This window comes from Homarus americanus, unplaced genomic scaffold, assembly GCF_018991925.1.
Source record: "Homarus americanus isolate GMGI-L3 unplaced genomic scaffold, GMGI_Hamer_2.0 scaffold36734, whole genome shotgun sequence".
NCBI classification, from domain to species: domain Eukaryota; kingdom Metazoa; phylum Arthropoda; class Malacostraca; order Decapoda; family Nephropidae; genus Homarus; species Homarus americanus.
In genome coordinates this window covers 9,070,584-9,089,604 of record NW_024733126.1, presented here as the reverse complement: position 1 = coordinate 9,089,604, position 19,021 = coordinate 9,070,584, and the positions used below count along the sequence as shown (strand labels likewise).

The 19,021-nt window shown below is 37.8% G+C and overlaps 1 protein-coding gene across 1 annotated transcript in view; it reads left to right on the top strand.

Moving 5' to 3' along the window:
• The window catches only part of LOC121869329 (protein phosphatase inhibitor 2-like), an 88,427-nt gene extending 69,785 nt beyond the window's left edge, over positions 1 to 18,642 (top strand). The window contains exon 4 of the mRNA XM_042370621.1: positions 18,125 to 18,642. Within this exon, the coding sequence (XP_042226555.1) occupies positions 18,125 to 18,381 (257 nt within the window). The 3' untranslated portion in view covers positions 18,382 to 18,642. The remainder of the gene's footprint in view (positions 1 to 18,124) is intronic.
• Positions 18,643 to 19,021: the final 379 nt, after the last annotated feature.

The following is a 19,021-nucleotide window of genomic DNA, read 5'->3' as shown; positions in this document are numbered from 1 at the left end:
CAATAGAACAAGCGAAGTAAACAGGTCATAAAATGCTGTACAGTACAGCTTAGTGAAAATATATATTTATCATCAATATCAGACACTTGAAACTAATCAATGTTGAAAATGAATAATAATAATTGAGTGTAAAGACTAAAAGAAGAAAAAATTAATACACTATAGGGAACTTTGAATAACTTTTTAGCATTTTGTGTTTAAATTTGCTTTCTTCTGTACATATATGATTGTTTCTATGTGTGTATGCAGGTGTGGTAATGCTTTTTCTGTAAGTATGTGCTGTTCTTTTTTTTTGTTTGTTTGGTTGTATGAGTTAAATAATCATATACCTGAATGGCAGTGAAAGCTCTTGTTGTTGAGCATATTGATGATGTAGCTGACACATATTTCACAAATGTCACAAATAAAATATTTTTCTCTTTAAGAAGTGTGATTTTATGTGAAACAGTGAAGTTCATTCTGGTAAATTAGATGTATTGAATTATTACAATTTGCTACATTTTTTGGATGCCATTAGGTACTGAAACAGACTTGATTACTTTGTGTTGTATGTAACATGAAGCTTCTAGTCCCAGACATAGTCAAGTACTGACTGTTGGTTCTGCTTATGCAATAAGCAGTTCCTATTTAGTTCACCAGTGTATGCGAGTACACCTTTGAATGCATATTTTACAATTTTCTCACTTGTGGAACTCCATATGTGAACTGCTTGAGTATTCTACATTATATTGCAATTTTAAGGGAGTCATATTTATTTAAATAATACTGAACAGTCTAGTAATTAGGCTACATGTATTTAGAAGCAGTAGTGTTTGGCCTTGGTTACCCATATAATCTTTCACACACTTTAGTTATTTTGCTATATACTGTACTTTTTTCTCATCCATGCTGCCATAAATAATTCAAAAACTTTATAATTATATTTTATTGTTCTGGCATCATGTAAGAGTATTTCACCTTACGTACTGCATTATGTCATCCTTTTTTCCTTGTGTACACTTGCTGAAGCACTCCTAAATTGTATGAAATTTTTTGAGTTGGCAAGTACCACATGCTTCAATTTTGTAATAATTAAACAAAAATGCAAATTCTTTTAGTTCTTTGGTAGAAACTGTTCAATCAAACACTTGAAGATGGTCTACCATAATATATTTAGGGAAGAATTTGTATGTACTGGACTACTATCATAAAAGTGGGAACTATAATTGACCTGGTACTGTTCCTTGGTTTACCAATCTTCATAACTATGTTGAAATATGGTGAAAGAAGAAAGGAGCAAATTGTAGAGATATAGTGTACAGACATATGGTACTGTTTGGTGTTGAAGTCTGGTGAATGGAAAGAGGTCTGTTGTAGACATATACAGTAGTATAGACATTTTACTTTACTGTCTTATATGAAATGCTCCTGAAATGTAGTATTGTACAGTATGTGCTTTTATTTAGTTTATATATTTTCTACTCTTTAGAGCCTGTTATTATATGAACAAAAAGTTTACTTTTTAATATATTACAGTATTTTTTAAAATTCATTTTAGCATACCAGTATCTATTTGTGTACTATGTTAATTCACTTTTCCAAAGTCATGTGTACAGTACCTATATGATATATTTCACAAGCTTACTTCTCTCTTTGTGTGTGTGTGTGTGTGTGTGTGTGTGTGTGTGCGTGTGTGTGTGTGCGTGTGTGTGCGTGCGTGCGTGCGTGCGTGCGTGATATATATTTTAATACAAATTTTTACTAGCTGGGAACCTGGCATTTCCCACATTTGTTTTTGAGGGGTAGCTCGTAGCTTATGCCCAGTCTGTCAGCTACTGTGCATCATCTACACAATGAGCACAATGTTCACTACACTCTTATATACAGTTAACCCTCACTTTACGCGGTTAATGTAACCCGGAGGGTACCGCGGAAAGCGAGAAACGCGTAAAGTGAATAACATAACATATGGGATTAATTGAAATGGAGTCCAGGCCGATCCCCAAACTCCACTTTTTGACGACACATAACTATGTTGTAGTAAAAATAACATCTTAATTTTATGATGGTACATGCACACAATTAATACTTAAGAGAAATAGAGAAATACAGTCGCCAAGTTAATGTCCATTCAAATAATGGACACGACTCCCTCCCCCTCTTCTCACACTACACTGCTGGCTCTTCCCTCTGAGAAATTTTGGGGGGAAAACCAGGTATAGTAATAAATAATACCTCAAACTAAAGTTAGGATAATATAATTGACATTGCTCGATTCCTTGTAAGACCAGGAATATTTTGAATATAAATGTCATATATTTTTCACAAAAGATAACATATTTACTCTGATTAAACATTACATCTAAAATTTGTATGTCTAATGCAAAATCTATGATGTTTATATTCAAAATGATCATCAAATTGTAAGAATTCCAGCAATGTAAATTATATTCTGGCCGGGTAATTTGTATGAATTTTATGAGCTAAAAAAAATATCTTCAGTTAATAAAAAAAAAATATTCTTCACTACACTATCTGTCAATCAAAGTACCCCACCTTGCCTCCCCCCCTCTTCCAACCGTGCGGTCAGTCCCAACCCTCCCCCCACCCCCACCACTCCTCCCTTCAAGAGAAAGAGTGGGTGAAAAAAATAAATTTTAACATTTTGTATTAAATAATACAGTTGGGTCTCACATTACACGGTTAATGTAACCCGGAGGGTACCGCGGAAAGTGAGGAACGCGTAAAGTGAACAACATAACATATGGGATTAATTGAAATGGAGTCCAGGCCGATCCCCAAACTCCACTTTTTGACGACACACAACTATGTTGTAGTAAAAATATTATCTTAACTTTATGATGGCATGCACACACAATTAATAATTAAGAGAAATATCAATAATATTAGGTTTTTTAACACTTACATTAGTAGAAAAGATGGCTGGGCACACGGGGATGGGCGGTTGGTTCCGAGGCAGAGGGCAGATTATTGGCCCTCACCTGTATCACTTGTATCAATTGTATCACTATCCACCACAGAGGCTTGCAGGGCCTCTTTGTCAAACCCCCCAAAGTTCATATAAGTCCATATCCTCACTATAATTATCACTATCACTGACTTGGGCTGGCTGTAGTGGGTGGCGGGTGAAGAACTGGTAATGTTTTGATGACTGGGCGACCTTGTGCGCACCATTTTCGCGCCTCTTACACAACATGGCGGATGGCGGGAGGTTTGGATCCAAAAATGGCGCGGCTTGCCAGCCGCTCTCCGCGTAATGGGGTTCACGACCGCGGAATGTGAGCATGTTAGGTTCCGGCAGGGCACCGCGTTAACGGTGAACCGCGGAATGCGGGACCGCGTAATGTGAGGGTTGACTGTCCCTCAGATTAAAGTTAGGATAATATAATTGACATTGCTGGTTTCCTTGTAAGACTAGGAATATTTTGAATATAAACATTATATATTTTGCACAAAAGATAACATACTTACTCAGAGTAAACATTATATCTAAAATTTGTATGTCTAATGCAAAATCTATGATGTTTATATTCAAAATGATCATCAAATTGTAAGAATTCCAGCAATGTAAATTATATTCTGGCCGGATAATTTGTATGAATTTTATGAGCTAAATAAAAAAATTATACTTCACCCGTGTAAAGGGGTACACCCACCGCGGAATGTGAGCATCCTGGGTTCTGGCAGGGCACCGCGTAAACGCGGAATGTGGGACTGCGTAAAGTGAGGGTTGACTGTACACTATACCATCATCTCCATTACATCCAATACACTATCATCTATACTACATCCACAATACTACTTACTACATCAAGAATGCTATCACCTATAGTACATATACTGTACTAAACTATCATTGCACTACATCAGTTACACTATCTTCTACACTTCATCCACTACAATATCACTTTAAGTTGCCCCCCCCCCTCCATTTAGATGTGTTAAAAATGAGGGTGTTCCACCTTCTGGGGTGGGGGCTAACCACTGGGGTCAACCTTCCAAAATTCCGCCGTTGGGACAATTTTTGCATGCATGCATATTTTCAGTACAAGTTTCAATTCTACCTTTAAAACTGTAGCTGTAGACAGTAAACAGACAAAAAAAACACACACACACACAGTGCTTTATATGTACATTAGACCCTGGGCCATTTGCGAGTTTGTGATTCGCTATTTCGATGGTGGCTATGGTGGCTAGCTTGCAAGCCTTTTCCTGCAGCACAATGAGTCAACTCACACAACAACTTGTGTTGTACTCTCATTTCTTTAGTGTTTCTGTGTGAAATGGCCCCTAAAAGACTGCCTAGTGTTGTCAGTGCTAGTGATGCTTGTGGAGTGAAAATGTAAGGCAGAAGTCAGTGATGACCCTGACAACAAAAGTTTAATTATTAGATAAGTTAAAAGAGGGGATGAGTGCTGCCATGGCTGGTTAGTTGTTTGGTATAGGTATACAGTAGTGCACTAAGGTAGTATAAGTTGATATTCGCGGTTTTGCTAATTTTCGCCATTTTTTGGAACCTATCCCTTGCGAATGACAAGGGTCTACTGTATGTATATACAGTAGATACTGTACCCAGAAATTCAACCTGGTCTTTAGTGGGACAATCATGTAGAATTTATTGTAGATAGCCATAATGCTGTACTGGTTATAAAACAGTAGCATAATTACTAACTTAACTTAACCTTACTTAATACCTACTCTGCTTTTAAATATAGTTTGGTCAGGTTATGATAGTAGCTAAATGGTGTACGAAATTAAACGGAAAGTTTTGCTATATGTGTGAACTAATTTTCTAATAAGTTACAGCAAAAAGTTAAATGTTTTCTCCATTTAACTAAAAGGGCAGTGTTGCTTTAACCCTTTTGTGCTCGTGTCAGATCATTGGGTAGCGCAATTTGCAATGGTGCTACAAAACACGTCATTAAATTCACCCAAAAAAGTTTTCAAGATAATTTCGTCAAATTTTTGTGCATCATGGATGATTGCATGATCTTGCGAAAAAAGCTTGTAGAAAGTACCAAAGCATCAGTGGAGTTCTGTCAACATCAGTTTCCTTCCATCAGCCATGTTGGTAGGTCGCGTTTGTCCCTTTTAACATCTCTCCAACCCTCCCCACAATAAGACATAACAAAATTCCAAAGCCACTGTTGAAAAGCTCATAAAATTCTGGTAGGTGTGTGAGAAAATATCCGAGATATTATGTTGGGAACACATTTTTTTTCTTTATTTGGAGTGAAAAGACAGTCTTATCCTCTCTTTTTTCCCCCTGTTATACAATAACGAAGCCAGTGATGTACAAATCATGCCCCCCTCCCCTCAAAAAATTCTTGTGGGATAAATTGGCAGACCACATGTGAATGGTCCCTTATGGCTTTTGTCGCGGTCACGGAAACCTGTAAACTTATTGCATGCACGAGAGGGTTAATGCTAAAATGAACAATTATCCCTAAAAAGTGTAGCTAATTGGTATCACTTCTACCTCCATTACTGTGGGTCTTGCTTCAAGTTGTGCTGGTGAAATTTAAGTATGTTGCTATATATGAATGTGAGTTTATGTGTACATGTTTTGTGATTTTGTGTGCACACATGCACATATACACACCCCTGGTTTTCGCTCTTATTCAGGGGGGGGGGGGAACATGTACAGTTTTACTCCTTTCCATTGTAAAAGACAAGTTATGTACACATACAGATTATCATGTGTATTGTTTACCAAATATTTTTGCACTGACTTTATAATTTATGTGCGGAGTCCTTTCAGATATTAATCCTTATTCTTTAGATAACCAAAAACCTCATTCTTTCAATATGAAGAAATGGAGAGAAGAGTACCATCTGTAAATTTTAGATTTAAAAACAATATACTGCACTGTAATATATATATATATTTATATATATATACATATATATATATATATATATATATATATATATATATATATATATATATATATATATATATATATATATATATATATATATATATATATATATATATATATATATATATATATATATATATATATATATATATATATATATATATATATACATACAGTTGTACCCCACTTAACGCGGTCAATAGAACCCAGAGGGTCCCGTGTTAAGTGAAATCCGCGTTAAGTGAACAACAGAACATATGGGATAAATTCCAATAGAAACCGGCCCGACCCCCAAACTCCACTTTTTGAAGGCACATACCTATGTTGTAGTAAAAATAACATCTTAATTTTATGATGGTACATGCACACAATTAATACTTAAGAGAAATAGAGAAATACAGTCGCCAAGTTAATGTCCATTCAAATAATGGACTCAACTCCCTCCCCCTCTCACACTACACTGCCGGCTCTTCCCTCTCTGAGAAATTTTTGGGGAAAACCACTAAATTTTAATAAATAATACCTCAAACTAAAGTTAGGATAATACAATTGACATTGCTGGATTCCTTGTAAGACCAGGAATATTTTGAATATAAATGTCATATATTTTGCACAAAAGATAACATAGTTACCTAGAGAAAAATTTTTATCTAAAATTTGTATGTTTAATGCAAAATATATGATGTTTATATTCAAAATGATCACCAAATTATAAGAATTCCAGCAATGTAAATTATATTCTGACCGGGTAATTTGTATGAATTTTATGAGCTAAAACAAATATCTTCAGTTAATAAAAAAAAATAATAATCTTCACGACACTATCTGTCAATCAAAGTACCCCACCTTGCCTCCCCCCCTCTTCCAACCGCACGGTCAGTCCCAACCCTCCCCCCACCCCCCACCAATCCTCCCTTCAAGAGTTTTTAATTTAGTATTAAATAATACCAGATTAAAAAAAGTTAGATAATATAATTTTATAAGCTGGATTCCTTGTAAGACTAGGTGGAATATTTTGGAATATAAATGTCATATATTTACCAAAAGATAACATAGTTACTTCCTGAGAAAATTTTATCTAAAATTTGTATGTCTAATGCAAAATATGATGTTTATATTCAAAAATGATCATCAAATTATAAGAATTCCAGCAATGTAAATTATATTCAGGACTGGTAATTTGTATGAATTTTTATGAGCTAAAACAAATATCTTCAAAGGAATAAAAAAAAATATTCTTCACAGGGTAACAGATGGTCGGTCGGTCCTCCTCCTCCCCCCACCCCCACCAACCGTCCGCAAGGAGATGTGGGAAACCAGAAGGCTTTAACTTTTTCTAATAAATAATACTCAAACTAAAGTTAGGATATTTATTTGACATTGCTGGGATTCCTTGTGATACTAGGGAATATTTTGAATATAAATGTCATATATTTTGTACAAAAGATAACATAGTTACTCTGAGAAAATTTTTATCTAAAATTTGTATGTCTAATGCAAAACAGGTGATGTTTATATTCAAAATGATCACCAAATTATAAGAATTGGCAATGTAAATTATATTCTGGCTGGGTAATTTGTATGAATTTTATGAGCTAAAACAGGCAGTCAGGCAGGGTGGCGGGTGGGCAAATCTGTAATAGCGCCTCGAGCCGACACTCACCGCCGTATATGTGGAAAACCGTGAGCAGTGAAAGTTCACTTGGCGTAGGCACCGTATATGATAAAACGCGTTATGAAAACCGTTAGGCGGGTAATACTGTATATATATATATATATATATATATATATATATATATATTATATATATATATATATATATATATATATATATTTATATATAGAGAGTATATATATATATATATATATTTATATATATATATATATATATATATATATATATATATATATATATATATATATTTATATATATATATATATATATATTTATATTTATATATATACTATATATATATTTATATTATATATATACAGTGGTACCCCACTTAACGCGGTCAATTGAACCCAGAGGGTCCAGCGTTAAGTGAAAACCGCGTTAAGTGAATAACAGAACATATGGGATTAATTCCAATAGAACCCAGCCCGACCCCCAAACTCCACTTTTTGACGACAAATAACTATGTTGTAGTAAAAATAACATCTTAATTTTATGATGGTACATGCACACAATTAATACTTAAGAGAAATACAGTCGCCAAGTTAATGTCCATTCAAATAATGGACTCAACTCCCTCCCCCTCTCACACTACAGTACACAGCCAGCTAACAGATGGTCGGTCGGTCCCTCCCTCCCCCCCCCCACCCCCCACCAACCGTCCCAAGGAGATGTGTGGGATAACCTCAAACTAAAGTTAGGAAAATATAATTGACATTGCTGGATTCCTTGTAAGACCAGGAATATTTTGAATATAAATGTCATATATTTTTCACAAAAGATAACATACTTACACAGATTAAACATTTTATCTAAAAATTGTATGTTTAATGCAAAAAATATGTTGTTTATATTCAAAATGATCACCAAATTATAAGAATTCCAGCAATGTAAATTATATTCTGGCCGGATAATTTGTATGAATTTTATGAGCTAAAACAAATATCTACAGTTAATAAAAAAAAAATATATTCTTCAACACTATCTGTCAATCAAAGTACCCCACCTTGCCTTCCCCCCCTCTTCCAACCGCGTGGTCAGTCCCAACCCTCCCCCCACCCCCCACCAATCCTCCATTCAAGAGTTTTTAACATTTAGTATTAAATAATACCTCAGATTAAAGTTAGGATAATATAATTGACATTGCTGGATTCCTTGTAAGACCAGGAATATTTTGAATATAAATGTCATATATTTTGGACAAAAGATAACATACTTACTCAGATTAAACATTTTATCTAAAAATTGTATGTTTAATGCAAAAAATATGTTGTTTATATTCAAAATGATCACCAAATTATAAGAATTCCAGCAATGTAAATTATATTCTGACCGGGTAATTTGTATGAATTTAATGAGCTAAAACAAATATCTTCAGTTAAAAAAAAATAATTCTTCACCGGGTAACAGATGGTCGGTCGGTTGGTCCCTCCCTCCCCCCCACCCCCCACCAACCGTCCCAAGGAGATGTGTGGGATAACCACTAAATTTTAATAAATAATACCTCAAACTAAAGTTAGGATAATATAATTGACATTGCTGGATTCCTTGTAAGACCAGGAATATTTTGAATATAAATGTCATATATTTTGGACAAAAGATAACATACTTACTCAGATTAAACATTTTATCTAAAAATTGTATGTTTAATGCAAAAAATATGTTGTTTATATTCAAAATGATCACCAAATTATAAGAATTCCAGCAATGTAAACTATATTCTGGCTGGGTAATTTGTATGAATTTTATGAGCTAAAACAGGCAGTCAGGCAGGGTGGCGGGTGGGGGGTGGTGCGAATCTAAAAATAGCTCTCGAGCCGGACACTCACCGCGTTGCTGTGGAAAAATCCGCGTTAAGTGAAAGTTCAGCTTTGGCAAGGCACCGCGTATATGCGAAAACGCGTTAAGTGAAAGCGCGTTAAGCGGGGTAATACTGTATATATATATATATATATATATATATATATATATATATATATATATATATATATATATATATATATATATATATATATATATATATATATATATATATATATATATATATATATATATATATATATATATACACACACACACATATATATACGTCCGCCTCAGTCATACCAAATTTTTGTCAAATTACGTATTTTCGAGTCCCGATGTTAGTGATTGCGCTGTGTACTGACAAAATTTTCGTTTGTAATTCACTTAAAAATGGCTGACAAGCATAAAAGTGAGTTTTGTGGTGCTGAGAAGAAAAAGAGAGACCCATTTTAGATTTTCTATGTATTATTTAAGCATTTTCGAATTACAACCTGGATTTGGGTCCCTAACCCCGTCATAAGTTGAGGATATATATATATATATATATATATATATATATATATATATATATATATATATATATATATATATATATATATATATATATATATATATATATATATATATATATACCCATGGTTGTGTTGATATTGGTAATCTAATGTTGACCAGTGGACAGGAAGTCTCAACCAATTTAAAGCAGCTCACATTAAAATGTTGAGAACCAGGTGTCCTTTTTAAAAAATCTTGTTTGTATTCAGAGAATTAGTAGTGAGCATAAAAGATATGTTTTGTCTCATTCCTTACATGTGTATACTGTTAGTTACCCAAATATTATCTAGGTTACCTGTTCTTCAGAAAAAACCTTAAAATGAGAGAAGAGTTTAATCAAGAGTAGGATCTTTCTCCTTGTATCTGTATCCATTATAATGATTCCTTTATTGGATCAGGAGACATACTCTGTTTTCATAGGGGCTTAATGTCACTTATCTGGTTTATTTTTGCTCTACTTGTTTCATATTGTCTTACCCATCATTGGACTCACTTTTATTGCATGCATTACTCTAACTATACAGGTATCCTCCATTTTTTCAAACCACAGTCATTAAAGAGTGAAGAATGAGTGTGTTTCCTGAAATTTTGTTCTCCATATGTCAAGGCAGATTTTACAGGTATGGTATAATATTAATGTAGTTAAGTTTTCCCTGGGTTAAAAATAATTTCAATAATTTTATTTATTTTCTCTGTTAATATGTTTAGTTTCTCTTCCTAGGGCATGTTGTTGATAGCTCATGAGAGTTTTGGCAGTTATTTGAAATACTGTATGTTGATCTATTTGCAAAATTTTGAGAAGTTAGAATACTGTGCATAACTAGATGTTTATAAAATCTGTACTGTCTGTATATTATTGAATTATAATTAAATTGTCTACATTTTTTATAAGTTTTGATTTTACATTCATCAGCAGTTTTCTTTACCCCCCTCTCTCACACACATCCTATAATCTTTAGTTTGTACACCATTGGTAAATGTATTAACCCCCTAGGCTCCGGGTTATGTCCTATGACGTGTGTCTGTAGAGCTTCAGGTCATGTCACATGACATCTTGATCTTTCACGGGCCTGTTTGAATGAAAAGGGTGGGTCTGGCTAGATTATGTTGCCAGATAAGTATTTATCTTTCACGGTCTCACACATGAGACCCTCCCAGTCTCTTCTCAGCTTTTGTGATCTTGGCACTTCACCATGTGCTTCTACCCCCATCCCCAAGTCTAGTACTGTACTGTGATCAATTACTGGATCAGTAATAATGATTGTTTATAGTGAAAATAGTAATAACATAGTAAGACAGGAGCCCTGTACCTCATACTGCCTATATATTAGTGTGTTTACCTTGTTACTACTGAGTTATACATACATGCCACTACACGAACATTCTCGACTCTTCCAAGCCCCGTTGTTGCTAACCTGTGCTAAGGACATGTATGTATTTCCTGTTTATATCATGCATGGCCAGTTTGTAAGACTAGAATTGCTTTTTATTTGTTTTTTAAATGTTCCCAAATATACACACAATGGGGGGTGGTTGCCAACCATAACCCAAAGCCCAGGGGCTAATTTTGTTAACTAAATAGTGACGTCTAACAGGTGCAGTGAATCTAGGGACATAAAAACAAATAACTTCATACTGAATATAATTTTATTTTATTTTTTAATTGTTTTTAACGAGAATTAGCCCACCCGAGCACTGGTCGAATGACCCACAACGGGGCCTGGGGGGCGAAAAAATAAGAACAGAAAAAAATTAAAAATAGAGAAGAAAAAGGTTATACAGTAGGGTGTGTCAATTTAGGGGGTGAACTGGCTAAATTGAAAATCGAGTAATTTGGTAGCAATTTATTGTAGTCTTTAAGCATGCAAAACAATATTCTGGCATAAATTTTTTTTTATAATAAGTCCTACCTACATCAAATGGATTTTTAAATGTACATATTTGTGAATTTATAACATAACCAGCGTTTGCACACATGTTACTGTTTCAAGTTTCAAATTATTATATTTTATTATCCGTAGTCTATTTGAAAGTAACCAATGCCTTCATACTCTCTTTGCTTTGGTTTCTTGTCATCAGTAGTCTGCTTGCTATTTGTGCTTTGATGTAACCTTCTCGCCTCTCGTGGCTGTAAACATGGCCCGCTGCTTCTGTGACCATTTTCACACATCTCTCCACACTTTGAGTGTGGGAAGGCCACTTCGGCACCTGCATTGGAGTCTCTTTAAGGTTTCTCAATTCTTGGCTAGTTAGACTTGTTGTCAATGGTGGCTCTAAGACTTCCAAACTCAAGTCAACCAATTCTGACAATTTGGTGGCATTGACGTTTATTGGGGGAACTTTTCTTGAATGAAACGAACAGTCTCCCAACTGGTCGTCATCTATTAGCGTTCCTCTAATCTTTAGAATGACTTCTACAGCCTCGGTTCGGAGATTGGTACATTGACTGCAAAGCATTGCTTGCAAAACTGCTTCTGATCGAGCATACCAAGCGGACCTTCTTGCCACAGGTAACACGATGTCCCTCACTACCTTCCTCTGTGTTCTTACTAGCTGCAATTGAAACAAAAGGTGATTGGGCCCATCCACCCACATAGGATTAAGTTTCACACTAAACCACTGGGGAAGATAAACTCCAATAATAAATTCAACAATTAACCTCAAATTCTTCAGCACTTTGCCCTTCAATTCGTGTTTGGAAATCCAAATCCTGCAGAAACGAAGAGCTGTAGTTAACCAACGGCTGTGACTGACAGGTCCAATCTCCAAGAGAGCCAATGACTGAGGCACTTCTCCTGATCTTATTGCTTGGGCAATACGATAAGCATAGGATTGATCTGTGCTGAGATCTTTGATGACTCCTTCAGACAACGCCGGAAGGGGAGGGCCAACTTCGACCTTTGGAAAGGTTGTATTTATTTCTAGTTGTGTTGCTTCATCCAGCATGATGCCAAGGGGACCTGACCACTTGTTGTTGCTCTTTGTAGGACCATCAAGTTCCTGGATGAGATGACGAAGAGGTAGCTCGCCTGTATGTAAATCACATACAATCCAAACAAGTCTTCTTCCTAGTTTTTTCTCTAAATGCGTCATTACACCCCCCTGCCATCCGGTGTTCACTGCAGTTGAATCTCCACCAACAGCCTGCAGTGAACTGCCAAGTCCTCTCTCCTGAACCCAACATAAAATATGATCAGCAATGACCTCTGCATGTTTCTTCCCTTCTACTTCAGTTTCGGGAGCAAAGTGAAACAAAAACCGACCACCAGGCTCAGAACAGACAGAGTAGTGTTCTTCTTTGATGAGACCTGGAAACTTTCTGTTCACTCCCTCTACTTCTAGCAAAACTTTTGTGTCATCTATTCTTCCATCAAACAAAAGACAGGAGAGCCCTCCCTCGCTTAAATCTTTTTCATGCTGATCAGATATTTCCTTCATTATTTTTTCTTGTGCTCTTCTAATTTTATTATGATCTATCACCAAAGATACATCCTCTCGGCTGATGAGGCCTGCATCTATCCAAGCGGCAGTTGCAATTTCTGCAGCCTCACGAAGTCCAGCATGGTGGCGAATACTAGCTAAAGCAATGTTTGAAATATTTCTTGTGTTGTATTTCATTTTCTTTGGTAAAGGTTCAGATGGCTCTTTGGAACTATCATCTGATGTTGCTTCCTGTTCATCAGAAGAACTATCAAAGAAGTGATAAACATCTTGACACAGCTCTTCCTCTCTTTGGATGGCTTCTTCACTCTTCATTTTCTTCTTTTGTTCCCTCTCTCGGATTTGTTCTCTCTTCTTGGCATTAGCAATCTGCTTCTTTGTTTCTGAATAATCTATTGAACCCATTTGCATACTTCCTTGGCCTTCTGCCTTTGTCCTCTGTGCCTTTATAAATTCAAGCTCTAAAACAGGGATCTTCTTTTCACGAGGACAACCACAATCAATGTGGGAATTATTTTCTCTCTTACCTGAGTGAGAACAGTTGGATTCAGAACATAATTGTATGGAGCACTTGCAGGTCAAAATGTCAAACAGAGTATCAAGTGTGTGCAGAAATTCATTTTTCCTGGCCAAGTTTCCTTTACCAAGTGATGTTTCAACTGCTTTGTGCCATAATTTCGTTAGTTTTAGCTCAATAGTTCGACACTGATTAATCACAGGTGGTTTGAATAGTGCATTAGCTTTTGTCCATTGATGCAGAAGAGGGACTATCATGTCATTTATGAGTTCTTTATCTGTATAGTTCCTTCTGTCCTTTGCATTTTTTTCTCGAAGGAGTAACCCTAATCTTAGCATGTCTCTCACTGTTGGAAGTTCTGATACAGGAAGCTCCTTCCCTTTACCAACTAGCAGGCTCAAGTGGGTTGACAACTGACTTCTTGTCTTCAATTTTGACATCTTCACACTATCTGACAAATAGAAAAATATTTCAATGTTTCATAATTCAATTGTTGTTTCAAAAAATATCAATTTGTTTATAAAAAATGCTGTAACAGAAATAACATAATAATTTCTTAGAACTTAATGTTTTATACAATGATATAAGTAACTGCGACAATCAATATGCCCTACTTTCAATAATTAAAATGTAGAATTCGTCTGGTAGAGTAGGTGCAAGTGCAATGAGAGCAAACCACCGTCTATGATATCTAGAAGGAGAGTGAGCCGGGCGCCTTATCCTCACGCTTGGTACAAGTCAAAACAAGAATTAAACTGTCCCACACGGAGAGCCTGTTCATGTTCATGTTCTGACATGCATATTGTACACAAGCTATAGAACCATAAAATACTCCATAATCCATATGCTTACATGAGATTAGTTAATATCAAGTGAATAATTCTAATCAAGTCTCATTAATTTGTTGAAATACTGATATTTGAAACTTTAAGGTATAATTGATGTAGGTGAGGGTTATTTCAATTCATTTTTGTTTGCTAATCTCAAGTTTAGACATAAATAGGCACAATATTTTGACCACCAAATTTGATTTTTAACATGTTGACAAAATTGACACACCCTATTATACAGCCTCTCCTCGACTTACGACAGGGTTCTGTCCCGACGACCAGGTCGTAAGTTGAAAAGGCAAAAATAATACATATAAATTCTAAAATGAAATACAGTACAGTAAAAGTAATCAATAATGAAAAATGAATAAAGTGTGACTGTGCACTTACCTTTAATGTAGTCAGCTGAATGCACAAGGGCCTCAATAATTTTTTAATTAAACATACGAGACTACATTAATTGGATGAAGCAGAGGAGGAGACAGGGCTGGGTGGGTCATCACTAACAACAACGACGGCCAAACACCAACTGTGCGCGCTACGACGTGGATGCTGTACGTCACGAGGCGGTCCAGCCCAAGCTATCGTACGGCGTCACATTATGACCAAACGTCAGGACTCGAAAATACATAATGTGAAAAATATTTTATACAACCATGGCCGTCATATGTCCGGATTGTTGTAAGTCGAGGAGAGACTGTACTGTGTTAATCTACACCACGAAGATGCCAGAAAACCATCTTTTTAAAGTGAGACATTGTATACGTATGGAAACACAGAAGAAGGCAGAACATTCCACAGTTTGGCTGTGTGAGGAAAGAAGGATGTACTGTACTATAACGGGTTATTCTAGTGACCCACACCCACAGAAAAATGATGGGCACTGCGGGCAAGATGTGTGTTACGAGCTCACGGCCTTGCCGGCGAAACACAGGATACCAAATCCACCGAACATTGTCCGTTAAAGTACCTGTAAAAGAGAGAGTGAAGCAACATTGTGGCGAAGAGAAAGGGAAGAAAGATTGTCGACTAAAGGAGGAGAGTTAATAAGACGAAATGCCTTTGATTCCACCCTATCTAACAGTTGGACAGAAGAAGAGCCACCCCAGATATGAGAGCAGTACTCCAAGTTAGGACGAATGAATCCTTTATATACTTGAAGCAACTGCTCAGGAGTGAAGTAGCAGCGGCATCTGTACCGCATTCCCAACTTTTGGGAGGCAGCTTTAGCTAGGTTAAGGATGTGTGATTTTCAGGACATATTGGAGGAAATGGTGAGGCCTAACATTTATTTCAGAATTTGGCAGAATGATAGCATCCTGAGATGTAATTGGTGGGAGATCATCTAATTTAGAAAGTGTAATTGGTAAATACTGAGTCCCATTGACTGCTGATTTGCATAACCAACAATTCCACCAATTCTCTCTGCTGCCATTGTTGGCCGGACCACCCACCACTGATATCGTCGACAACATCTCACAAGCGTTTTCGGTGTAAGCATTAGTTTGCCCTCCCCACTGGTGGTGTGAGTAACCCACACTCCAGCTGGAGAGCAGCTAATGCGTGATATTCCAGACGTGGTTTGTGCTCTTTTCCTTCTTTTTTCGCTCTGGTCTAGGGAACTGCACCCTCAAAAGTGTATTTGTCCTGTTCCCCCCCCCCCCCTCTGTAACTGTTCACCTCCCTCCCAGGAGATTGTGAACACGAAAGGGGGTTGGAGCAAGCACTCATCCCTCATCCTTACCCAATAAGTGTGACGCACTCTCACAAGAATGGATGAGAAACGGATCACTCTCCCAGTCTTCAATCACAACATTGAAGACTGGATAATCCACATGGAGGCAGCTCTCATCGGCTCAACAGCTACAGACAAACAGAAGTACGTCGCCCTGCTCTGTTCCTTGCCCACAGAAGTTGCCACTCAAGTCTCAGAAACCATCACCAACCCTCCAGCTAACAACAAATTCGCAGCTCTACGAGATGCTCTCAAGAGGCGATACCAGCTGCCTGACACCAGTCTCCTGCAAGACCTAACCTGTCTCTCCCTCGGCAACTCAACGCCTGCATGTCTCTGGGAAAGGATGCGGAGACTGAACTCCCGCCACACAGACAGGCTTCCTGACACTATCCTACGCCAGCTTTACTTTCAGAAGCTCCCTGCAGAAGTTCGTCTCGTCCTCTCGGTACTGGACTACTGTACTACCTCGGCGACCTATGCAGCCACAGCAGACAGAGTATTCAACGAATACACTGCTGTGCGCCATGCTGCCGTGAACAACTCAGCGGCCACACTGTCACTTTCCTCCGGTCTCGTCAACCACATCAACGCTCCTCAGAGAAGTAGCATTCCACCAGACAAACAAGACTTGAAGGACCTGCTACAATCTCTACACCACAGAATGGACACCCTCGAGCAGCTCTGCTCCTCCTAACCTGCAGCTGCTCCTGTTCCTGAACCACGCACTGTGTCCTACCGACCCCAACACCCCTGTCCTGCTGCAAACGCCACCGCCAGCCCCCAGCACAGTGTACCTACCTTCTGTTGGTACCATCAACGTTTTGGTGCTAACGCTAGACGCTGTGAGGCTCCCTGCAACTACACGAGGAAGTGACATCGACGAGGATTGGTAGATGCCATAACCTATGACACTCAGGCAGCACATCACATGCCTTACTTCTGACCTTGACCACTTCACTCCTGCTGCCTGTCACGACCCACTACGACAGGCAGTTTCTGCATTCAAGGCAACTGCCCCACGCCAGCCTTCCCATCACCTTGAACACATTCATCCCGTACCTCCTCCGCCAGTCTGCCCACCATTGCCACTTGCAGCACCACCTCGCCCACAACATTTCTGGGTACCCTCTTTTCATCCTCAGGTACCTACTGATCCTGACGTGGACCCTGCTCCTAACGAGGACCCTGCTCCTGACGTGGACCCTGCTCCTAACGAGGACCCTGCTCCTGGCATAGACCCTGCTCCTGACGTGGACCCTGCTCCTAACGAGGACCCTGCTCCTGGCATAGACCCTGCTCCTGACGTGGACCCTGCTCCTAACGAGGACCCTGCTCCTGGCATAGACCCTGCTCCTGACGTGGACTCTGTTCCTGACGTGGACCCAGACACCCCAACCACCAACCCTGAGGACTTTGCACCTGCCGCGAGAGAAGCACCACATTATGAGATGTACTTATTACTACCATGCTATTGTACTATTCCAGATGATACTAAATGTTACATAATACTTCCTTGAGATAAATGTATAGTATACCTGTATATCAGGTGCCTCAAAGAGAGTTCAGGTTCTCAACTGGCTCAGCCATGTTAAATTGTTATTATTATCCACTCTGTATCTGTATTTTTCTGGCTAAAAAAAATGTTTCAATCAATCAATCTCTACAACCCTTCTTCTTCCACAGATTACACATCACTAGACAGAGTCGTCTCCCGTAGCGGCCGACTGATCCACACCCCTGCCCGTTATGTCTCACATGTGAAATACAACCCTGCCGACAACAAGTCTCCTGCAGTGCTCGGAGGGGAGGGGGAGTATTGTAGTGGATACTCTCCCCTACAACTGCTGACTGATCACTTGCTGTTTGCTTACCAGCCAATCAACAGCGAGTTCCACAGACCAGGCCTCACTTGCGGACATGTGAGTACAACTGCTGACTGATCACTTGCCGTCCGATACCAGCCAATCAACAGCGAGTTCCACAGACCAGGCCTCACTCGCGGACTGCGCGGTGATTGGTCCGTTACCGCCTTCACCTCACTTCTCTGATCCTGGAGAATTGTATAAATACACCTCAGCCTAGCCGTGGAGATCATTCTACTCTACTCTACAGAACCAACAAGACCTCTCAACAAGCTCCTCAACCAACAAGACCTCTCAGCAAGCTCCTCGCCACACAGCAACTCCCTAGCACCGCACTGTACTTACAATATATTTATATACAGAGAACGCTATTATGAGTTTCATTTCTTACCTCCATCCTGAGTGTGAGATCTCTTACATGTACGTATGTATGTGAGCCTATCAAAGAGAAAATGAACAAACATAGAGAAATTTGACAACTGGCCACATACAGTACGCTACAATTGGTGACCCCCGGAGTACAGTACACTACAATATATATATATATATATATATATATATATATATATATATATATATATATATATATATATATATATATATATATATATATATATATATATATATATATATATATATATATATATATATTTCATGTAGATCCACAATGAAAACGTGGATAAGATAAATCTTGATAAAATCACACGGGAAAAGGGAA